The sequence below is a fragment of the Saccoglossus kowalevskii genome, chromosome 13 (assembly GCF_978046115.1).
Source record: "Saccoglossus kowalevskii chromosome 13, keSacKowa6.1, whole genome shotgun sequence".
Lineage (NCBI taxonomy): Eukaryota > Metazoa > Hemichordata > Enteropneusta > Harrimaniidae > Saccoglossus > Saccoglossus kowalevskii.
In genome coordinates, this window is record NC_140653.1 from 31,755,876 (window position 1) to 31,767,528 (window position 11,653).

At 33.3% G+C, this 11,653-nt stretch overlaps 1 protein-coding gene across 1 annotated transcript; it reads left to right on the forward strand.

The window, feature by feature from the left end:
- The first annotated feature begins 522 nt into the window (after window positions 1-522).
- Window positions 523-9,734, forward strand: LOC100376767 (F-box only protein 33-like). Its single transcript, XM_002732888.4, has 3 exons — window positions 523-916; window positions 1,783-2,459; window positions 4,391-9,734. Exons 1-3 carry the CDS (start codon window positions 543-545, stop codon window positions 4,630-4,632), a joined length of 1,293 nt encoding a protein of 430 aa, XP_002732934.1. The 5' UTR covers window positions 523-542; the 3' UTR covers window positions 4,633-9,734.
- Window positions 9,735-11,653: the final 1,919 nt, after the last annotated feature.

Here is an 11,653-nt window from a genome sequence, read left to right on the forward strand (position 1 = left end):
AAGCTCCCTTCAAAACCCTGAAATATTTTTACACACTGGAACCCTTTCAAAATCCATACCCCTTTGAGGCCCCAGCTTTATTTCATATAATTCAAGTTCAATGTTTGTTTTTTTCAATTACTCGTCTATTATGCATATTTCGTGATTTGTCGGTTTTATGTCTGTAACTCCTCATTCACGATGCGACACTGGCACCGCCAGTATTATTATCGTCATAGACATCTATTACAAAAATAGCACAGGTTTCCAGGTGCCCATGACGTCACATATAGAACAAATGTTTTGATCCCTTTAACTTACTAACAATAAATGTGTTATGTATTTTGGCAATTGGCCTTCATCAGTAATGATAAACTGAATTGAATCAAACAAGAACGTTAAACTAATAATATAAAAATTCTACTTATTTTTGAGATATCAAACTTCTATCTCTACTAATAGGAAAATTATTGTTATATATAGTTTTGAATATAAAGCAGCCATATTGAAGTTCGTTCTAAAACAAACGACACTTGAGTTCGGATTCAGATCAGCAACGCAAGATGGCTGGGCCGAACACAACAGATTGGAGCAGGCTTCCTTCCGTAGTTATCGTGGAAATTTTCTCATTTTTGTCGCATAAAGACAGGATACATGCTTCCTCGATTTGCTCAAGATGGCGACAGTGCATATTTCACCCTTCTTTGTGGAAGAAATTGGAGTTCAACCTGGAAAATGATTACGAGTATGGTAGAGCCAATTTCCTGTCTTCCAGGTGCGGCAATTTTGTGGGAGACTTCACTTTGGAGTGGCCTGACTACCTACTGGAAAACAAGAAAGCCCTGGCCGTATTACAGAACCTGAGAAGAAACCGAAGACTCCAGAAATTGTGTTTGCTTGCTTGCAACAGCGACTTCGACGATGAAACACTGGGCGGGTAAGTTGTCAGCTGGTTAAAAATAGTGAGTTTGACGTTGCGCAATACTGCTTGCGGTGAAGTATATCGATTGTGTCGTTTGGGGTATTATTTGAATTTGTTTTTATTTGTCCGAAAACTAGCAACAAAGCTAGACCGCAATATAGAATATGCTTCCTATGTCTGGTTGCTTGAAGGACCATTAAAATAGCTTTGAAATATTTTACAATATGGCCGCCATTTTAGAGTCAGTCGGCCATATTTAAAATAGAACATCTCCCTAATTTTACTAATCCTGTGCCGATGGGCGTGGTTAGCGATGGCAATTTATTGTACAGCGCAAGTGCTCTGCAATATGGACGTGTTTGACTGTCACCAAAAATATGTGTAGCCAGTTTGTTTTTGTGTCTCATTGTTTTTCGCTGAAGTGGTGCTGTCGATTTAAGTGAAATAAGGAATATAGAAAATAATTTAAAATCATAATTATAATTAAAAAAAAATAACTGTAGTTCAAATTCTATGAGGTGTGTTTTTTTCGATAAAAGCTTACAGGGTTAATATTTTGAGTAGATTGCTGGTGATTGTAAAGACATTGATAGTGTACGCGCATGAACTCATATTTTTTTGAAGTAAGACAAACACAAATCATTTCTTCTCAATGTTTCAGTCCGGATAGGTTCTTAGTTAAAATTTTGTTTAAATTTGGGACATAAGTAAGATTTACTGGTTTTCACACGCATTCCATTTGGTTTCCTTTTCGTTCTCCGTTTTGTTTCCTCAAATGTTAATTCAGCCAATATTAGGACTATTTTATTAAAAATACTTGTTTACTATGTTTAAAATTCTTTATGGTGTAAAAAATTTATTTTAATCTTTTTTCGTAATAGATTCATCGATATTATAGAAGAAATATTACTGAATTCTAAGAAGTTGAGTTGTTTATCTTTGGGTTACATTCCTGAGTTGTGTGATTCTGAAGTATTGGATAGAATAGGCGACAACTGCAGTACATCTCTACATACCTTGCACCTAGCCAGTCTTTTGCCGGATGAAGCCATGCATAATATACAACCATATTCATTGCGAGTGTTCAAGAATCTACAAATTCTTAGTCTGAACTATGATGATCTTTCCAATGATATGTTGTCTGTTTTGACACAACCAGATCGTACCAAGCTACAGCATTTATTGATTCTTGCAGATGGTTTAGGCAGTCACAAGTCTGCTGTAAGTAATGTGATGTGGCAGGGGCTTGTTACTCATAGTCCTAATGTGAAAGTCACTCTCACTCTCCTGAGCATACCCTTGACTGAAATACTTGATATTCTAAGACCAAGTCTACCACTGCACACTGTGCGAATTTTATACAGTGGATCAATTCCGCGATCTGCAATAGATTTTCTTGGTACCTACAACAATAAGACCTTGGAGGCTGTGTATTTACATGAGCAAGTGGAAAGTGATGAGATGCCCTACCTGCTATTTCCTGATGTGGAAGGAGTTGAAGACCCATTGGTTATGCTGGCATGGAGATGCGATCAGCTGTCGTGCCTGTCTATCATAGGTAATGTCATTTTGCTTGGTTGTGCATGGTAATGTAATTAATAAGATTGATTTTTAACCACTAGTATCTATTGTACTGCAATCAACGGACTTAGCGTTCAGGGTACTTTGGGTTTGGGTGCTTATTCTGAAATTTCGAACAATCGGCGAATAATGTTTTTATGTTCTCTAAAGTTTGGTTTACCTCAGATTTTTATAAAGACGGGGACTTATGTTTTGATTCTTGTGCGTCTGTGCATCCATGCATCAGTGCGTTCATGTGTCCGTGCGTTTGCGAGTCCGGATCTGCATCTTAGACATGCCTGGACCAATCACAATCAAACTTGACACATATCATGCATATGCACATCAATGTATTTCACGATCTGATTCAAGATGGCCGAATGGTGGCCATTTTTGTACTGAAAAATCGTCAAAATCAAGCATATCTCGGCTGTTTACAGATGAATTTTGTTCAAACTTGGCGTATACATTGCACATTATAGGACCTTGATGCAAATCATTTTGCTTTTCAGATAAGATTCAAAATGGCCGACTGGTGGCCATTTTGTTTTAATGAATGGGCTTCTAGAGCCATATCTCTGACTTTCTTTGACTGATTATGTTCAAATTTTAAATATTCATTATACATCATGTCATAGATATACAGATATATTGGTTTTGATGATCCTATTTAAAATGGCCAAATGGTGGCCATTTTTATGCTAAAAATCATCAAATATCGAGCATTTCTTGATGGATTTCGTTCAAACTTGGTATACATACGTTAGACATTACAGGTTTCTAATGCACTTCATTTTGTTTTTCAGATCGGATTTAAAATAGCTGACTGGTGGCAATTTTGTTTTAATGAATGTGTTTCTAGAGCCATATCTCTGACTTGCTTTGACTGATTATGTTCAAATTTTCAATATTCATTATACATCATGTTATAGATATATACATGTATTCAAAATAGCTAATTTTGTTTTAATTAATGCTATTCCAGTGCAATATCTCTCAATGTGGACAAATACTCATTTGACGATCAGATACAAATGTCAATCATTTTAATGTTAAACAATCATCATAATCATATTCCTGACATGGTTATATTCCAGCTATATTACTATAAACAAAACTATACATCTTAAATTCGATAACTAACGGGGACTGTGCCATGCATGGCTTGTAGACCAATAAAATAAAATAAAAATGTGGTATTAGGGACACTCATAAAACATCACTCAATAGATCACCTACAAATGTACTACCATAGACATACTCACAAAAATAACATACTTTTCTCTGAAGTTTTAGCAGCATTTCTTATTACCGATAGTCCTCAAGTTCAAAACAGGGACTTGCGTTTTAGCGTCTGTCCATTCATTTGTATCCGTGCCTGGCCAAATTCATTCATATTTGGTATTGACATCACTCATGGCGGGTTACTGATACACATCATTTTGTTGCATGATTTGATTCACAATGACTGAATGGCAGTCATTTTGTATTTTTGTATGTTTTTAGATTGAACTCTGTGTGTATCCAGCTGTATCTTACACATGCTTAGACTGAAGTTAAAACTTCACACATACGTTGGACATTATATCGGACATTTGCATGTGTTTCTTTCCTTATCCGATTCAAGATGGCCGAATACCAGACCAAAATTGCATTGAAATCACACATCTCGATCATACATTGACAGATTCTGTTCAAACGTAATCAGAGTATCAGACCCACGTCATTTGGACCAGTCAAGGTCAGACTTCACACATACATCATATGCACATGCATTTGTTTCTTGTTCCAATTCAAGATAGCAGAATGGCAGATATTTTAAAGCCATAAATGCTCCAAAATCACATATTTTCACCATTCTCGACTGACATTTTCAATTTGTTTCTTAACATTCCCATTACTATATGTATCCGTCTGATTTACTTTCAGGTTATGAAATAATGGATGATAATTTGATTGCTATTGCTCGTTTACGTGGGCCTAAACTAAAGAAACTAGAGGTACTTGCTGACTACATTGTGGACCAATCAACAGGAGAAAATGTAGTTGCAGAGGAAGTGGTCATGCAGATTTCCCAAAGTCTTGGTAAATCTTGGTTGCCTCTGGAATCTGTAGAGGAGCCTACATTTCCTGCCATCTTGAAGTCTGACCTGCAAATATTTACAGAGTAAAATCTGGCCAGTGAAAGAGACAATTATAAGATAAAAGCCAGTCTAAAATATCAAAACCAAATATCAAAAACAAAGCTATTTATGAGCAAGTTCTTTCTGAGCAGGTAAGATACTTTCATGAAAACTCAGAGAAGAACTTGCTGAAGAATCAACAATACAATACATCACTACATGTAAGCAACAAGTTAGGTCTGAATATTTTCATAAATTTTTATTTGACCCTACACCAATAGCTATGCATTTTAAAAGATTTGTGTGAGGAAACCAATAAATAAGTTGCATTTACACTAGATTAAGACACTGAAGTAATGACATGAATTTTAAAGCCAGTATTGATTTTATGTTGCTGCTTGAACTGGTGAGGTGCCTTTTTGATAGCTATTGGTGTAGGGTTTTGTATTGCAATTTTGCTATCAGAATTCAATAAGACTGAACCATGCGAAGTAAAAGCACATGTTTAAATCCTGCCTGTTGGCAGAAAGGAAAACAAGAGGATATTTTAAAGTCATTTACATCCACTGCCTATTTGAAAGATCATGTATAGAGTAAATAATACTTATTTCAAGATTTGGAAGAGATCCTCGTCTGCTGTGCAGGCTGTTATTTTATTAAGTCATCCTGCAGGTTCAGACCTTTCATGGAACTGGCACAGCTTTTCATTATTGTACATAAGGAAGGATTAGAACTTTGAAAAAGACTATTTTAAGACTGATAATGATCCATATGTTATATACGGGAACTAATGAATTACTTGTACTTAGTTTGTGTTTGTGCAGCCATATAAATTATAATGTATTCTATTTCACTGGTTGCTGTGAGAGAGTTTGTAATATTTGTACAGCTAAGCTACTGTTGCTCTATGTATTATTCAGTTGCAAGATCATGACGTTTCAAACTTGTCTTGTATATCTTTTTTTTTTGGAATTATCAGTCTTTTAGTCCCGCCCCATAATTCTCCAAAGTGAGGTGAAGGTGTTTACATAATCATTTACAGAATGTCCTAGTCTTACATTACAGAGGACCAGAATCTAAATGGAGAATTATGGGCAGAGATTTTTATTTCTGTTAATATGGAATATTTTCAACAAAACATTTACATTACATACAGTCATTGTGTATTGAAGATCTAAGATTTCATATTGTACAATCACACAAATTTTCCTTGTAAATTACTTGGCTGATTATGCTAAAGGCTAGGCTCTGTAAATATATTTTTATATACCAAATGAAAAACATCTAGAGCAGAAAGTTTGTATATATGTAGAAATGAGAGAAGTCTACAATCAAGAGACCATTTGAGAGCTGTCAAAGGTGGAGAGATCTAAATTATATTTTGTAAACATCCGAGTAGTTTCTCAATCTAAGTGGTTTCATAATGCATATATCAAAGAAAAGCAACACTTCTATAAAAATTATATATTATAACAACTATACATAATTTTAACTGCAGTTATGTGTAAGCAGTTTTCTTATTTATTTTTAACATTTTTATTAATTAGTTTTTTTTAAAACTTTAATATATATATATTATGTTGACTGCACACAGGCTATGTTCATGTAACCTACCTCATCCTAGCATTGGTTATTTCTAGTGGTATTGCATGGAACTTTGTTTCACTGGTGCTACTATAACTAAAGTATTTTTTAGCAATGTGCATGCTTATGGTCACGTCAGATTATATTAAGATGAACACTGAGAGGATAGAAAACTAATATAGCTGTATATAATGATTTGTATCTTAGTAGTGTATGAAGCGATACAAGATGCCATCCAATTGGAAAATACTTTATATTGACATCTTGTTGTATTTACCATTCCTTCCAACCATAGTTTGCAGTGCAATATTTTCATCCAACCACTACTATATTCCATCTCATTATACCAAAAGCATGACCAAGTTGATCTTTGCAAGGTGGGTTATTCAAAACCCAGCTATGCCTGCAATATTTACATCAAAGTGATTTTTTTATTTTAAGTGGAAAATACCAAGGATTGATATATTAAGCATTATCAGATATTATTACCCAACTTGAGACCAAACAGTTCACAACAAAAATGTCCAGTTAACACAATGATTAATAGTTAAACTAAACTAAAATGATTGTTCAATTATTTCTGTATTGTCAACTGATCCCAGATAGCTATGTATACCTGGGAGACAAGGATTCTAATGGCCACTTACAGGTATGAATTTACTGCTGACATTGCCGCATGTTTTTAGCAAACAACATTGCAGCTGAAATGCACAAAAAAAATGTACTGAAATATTTGCACTGTTGAATTGTTACATCAGTTTGAAGTTGGTGCTATCTGTCAGCTGATGTAATTGTTAATAATGCCAGATTGTTGTGAAGCATTCCATTAATATCAATATACTGTGTGAATGCATAATTCTAATTAATTCGCAATCTAATCCGATCCTTATATTAGCTAATATTCTGTATCAAAAGTGGCATTTTATGTCAGTTTATGAAATTAGTGTACATTAGTCATTCAGTATTTATTTTTAAGGTAGCTGACTTTAGCTGCTTAAAAAACATTTGTAATTTTCTGACAATACCTTTGTTTATTTATGTATTTTTTAGATAGATTTAACAGTTGTAAAAAATGGACATTGTTTATTTTCAGTTTCATTATTTTTAATTTTATTTGTATCATTTATTACATCAAATGACATGATTTGATTTGACCATCTTGTGTATCAGAATTTAACTCGAGAACCACCGACTGTATTGTCCCATTGCACATCACTTGAATGGACATTATCTGCAAGAAACCTGATTTTTCAGCATAAATTTTGTATTTAAAAATTTGCTCGGTATATACATGTATCATTGTGGTGCTGACAATTAAAGATGTGCAATACTTTCTAACATTTGCCATGTCTTAAGAACCTATTGTGTATTGCCTGATAAATGAAATCATTCATTATAGTAAATTAACACAAGTTTTACTGTAAAATGTGTATACATTTTGAAAGTTCAGGACATCTGCCAACTTGTAAAAGTTTTTAATATATTTTCATTTAAGGTGGAATGCTACAAAACAAAAGTAAAAATATTGTCATTTATTTTTTTTTCATATTTGATATGTTACAAGGATGAAAAAAGTAAATTAAAAATATAGGGTTATTGTACTCGGTTTAATCAAAATTATCGATAAATTACAGTGAGAATAGCTTGTTTTAGTGTCTTGCAAGGTAATTTTTGATATCTGGCAGTATTAACAAAATTGACAATAATTCTTTTGTTCAAGTGCATTTTCATTGTGGTCTATGGAAACTGCTGCTAAAAGGGCATTTTGTACATATTATTGTAGTTTCTTAAAAAAAATCTACAGTGAATCAAAAAGTTGACATACTGTTAACAACGGTAATACTAAATGATTAATTGTAGACAGATTTTGATATGAAATATTGTCACTGCTATGTGCACAAGTATAAAAAACATCTTGTGAGTAACATTCTACCTTAAATAGATCAACTGATGTGTAGCAGAATTATTATCTCTTTGATATTAAAAAAAAAATCTTTCTGTATGCATTTGAATGATAAAACTGAAAGGTGACAAACAGCTGGTGGCCAGATTAGTTGGCTGTTAATAACTGTACTTGATGAGAAAGCACTGCTATGTATTTTTGGTGTGTGATTGAAATTGTTTCTTTTGCTGTTTTTATATCCAGTGTGGTTTTTGTTGCAATATCTTTGGCATTCTTTAAAGAATTCTGTTAGTTTGACTTTCCAAGTAGCAACACAATATACCTCTATTGCTCATAAAAGGTACATATTCTGTCCCTTCATGTAAATGTACAGCATAATATTATGTATTTATAACTCGGAAATCTTACAATAATTTACAAAAAAATGTAGAATGTCAAGTTTTGCCTGTTTTACATGTATTATTCAGCAGGAAAAAAGTGTACAAATTTTAGGTATACATATTGTTGGCTTTAATGCATCGCCTGCCAGCCCCATTCATTTGGGTTATCCATGGAGGCAGGCACCGTGCAGAGTTTATGCTTGTGTAGGTTTTGTCTGCTGTGATGCATTTTCTCACCAGAATAGCGTTTTCATGTTACAACATATTAGTGGTTTTGATGTGCTAGTGTAAAATAGTTTTGGGTACTTTTTATGATCAGTAATAATGTAAGTACTTTAAAATTGTAAATGTTCTCAAATTATCAGAGATAACCTTATTCCACTTTTTATGGCTGTCCTCAATGTACTGGCTAAATTAGTATACCGATCTTTGTTTGGTGACATTGATGCACTAGCTAGTTTCAATCTTGACTTCTTCAATATTCCATTTCCTGTCGCTTTAAATTGTAGGTAAAATTTCCAGACAGTACAGTAATTATTTTCACATACTTGAACTTTAATACTTGGCATATTATTATAAGATGGTTTAATTCATAGGTAAATACTTGTGAACAGATGCGTTACACTGCAAATGCTACTGCTTCTGAAATAGTTTTTTGTAGCATATTGCATTACACGTTTAAATTATTTCAAGGAATCGTGTTTATTAATTTAGCTGTTTAGTCATTAATTTCCAACATACAATAGGAATGTCTGTTTGTTCCTAGGTCTATTTGCTTACTCACTCGCTGATTAGTAGAAATTGCTTGTTGATAATTAGAATCCATTTGACATTCTTGTTGCATGCATGATTAGTCTTTGCTGTGGTTGATGGAGCATATTTCTATTATGCAGGAACTAACCCTTACTAATATTCAGCAGCTGTATCTTATTTTTAACAGCAAATTTCCATTTTTATCGGCTCACCTGGTGATGCCCAATGCTTGTAGCCAGATTTCTAAATCGTGCATGATGAAAAACTGAATAAATCAGGAGCAACAATATTATTTGGAGCTCTTAACATCTGTCCACGTCAGGTGAGCATACAGACGCATTTGTTGTATTTTATTTATAATTTTAATAGTTTTTGAGTTCTTCACCAGAGGGTTATTATGTAAATTTCAATGTAAAACAAATTACTTTTATTTCAGTATGTAATGTTAATATATTGTATCAGACGTTGCTATCACTACTCTGGGTGGTCTGTTCTATGTAGTCTTGTATTAATAAATGAATGCTAACTTGTCTTTTAGTCTGTGTATGTAATTCTGACAATGTAAAAATTTACTATAAAGTAACTAACTTCAGCCACAAAACATTTACAAGATGCAGACTATAAATGCAACTTGTACAGACACTGCTACAATGCAATTAATGACTTGTACCACAACAATCCTATGGAAATTCAAAATACACACCAACTTTGTCCTCGTGTGGTTGGTGAACATGCACAAAACACTTTGCATCTTCATTTGTATAGCTATCCAAACTAAATCCCTTGCACACTGACCACCAATACCCAAGTCATTGTTCAAACCCAGCTTGACAAACTTTTTCAATAATCACTTATAAATTCCTAACCTGGACATTAAAGTGTATATGAAAAAAAATCTGGATTACAAAATTTAGTGGTGGTTGTGTGCAATCATTCATTCGTTCACAATACAATGTACATATGTTAAATTGTTAATGATTCTATTTATGTTAATGGTTTCCTACCAGTTACGGTTCAGTGAGCCGTACAAAAGAAATTTTAATTATTTATACATATCAAACATTATCCCAGTAGTTCACCTGGATTAATAGAGTGCATTTAAAAAAACTGCATTAAGAAATGCAAGTTTTAAGAAATCTATAAAATTGGAATATAGTGCATGTTAGAGTAATGGCTCTGGAAAAAAATGCCTGCCAGTTGGAAATTTTGAATCTGATTTTGACAAGGACCAAAATAAATAGTTTTGGGTTCAGTCTGTTTATGTGTCCATACATCAATTTTCCTCACATATGGCTGTACCGATTTTTGTCTAACATTGGTACAAAGACGAGTCGTAATGAGTTACTTAGGAATGTCAATTTGTTTATCTTTGACCAACTGGCATCAATTTTTGTCACAAAACATGCCTTGACAAGTTTCATTCAAAGTTGTTATTAACATCACTCATGATGGGTTACTTATTTATGCATGACATTTGATTCAAAATCGACTGGTGACAATATTTATACATGTACAAACAAATCATCACTAAATTTGATTAACAGTTAATTCTTAAACAGATTTTAATCAAACTTGGCATCAACATCACTCCTAGTGGGTTAGTGACACATGCCAGTTTGTTTTGTGGGTTGATTAAAAATGGCTAACTGGCGGTCATGTTAAGTGATTTTCTTGGACATGCTTTGACTGACTTTATTGAAAATAGGTATAAATACAATATAATGGTGCGTATTTATTATGACCACCAGGCATAAAAGACATTTACAGGCACCAACGACATCAAACATGAAAAAGCACAGCACAAATTACTGGTAATTAAAATGAACAAAATTGCAACCATGTAGAGTTTTAAGGGAACAGGTGCTCTCTTTACAGTATTATATGTAAAGTAACCAGTACAAATATAAATATCTCTGTTCTTTCTTGCAATAGAGTTGTGCACCATGGAATAAGCAAAACTTTTCTAATGTTAGTTGGGGTTCAACTCTGAAAACAAACTTTTCAAATGCTAACATGGAACATTGAAACACAATTTACTTTGTAACAAAGGACGACAATTATAAAAATTGTTAGCAATCATATAAATAAAATTGAAATTTAAGTACTGACACCTGGAACTTATTGGTATTTTAAAATGGTTACATTTCATAAGATACCCATTGGAAGAGTAAGAAACCTTGGTCATAATACACAAATATTTTGAAAATGTACACTACACTCAATGCTATCAGTGTAAGTAGATTGCTAAGATGTGCAAACAGTACTTATAAACTTATGTATAAACTAATTGTAGTGACATCCGAAAACACAATACAATTACACTTGATGCTATGGTATGGTTTTTGTCTCTGGCAGTATCACTCAACCACGCAACTGTTCAGTGCTAAACATGGCCTTCACCACATACCATTACATAAATACAAATGATGTATGTTTGTGATTTGCTCTT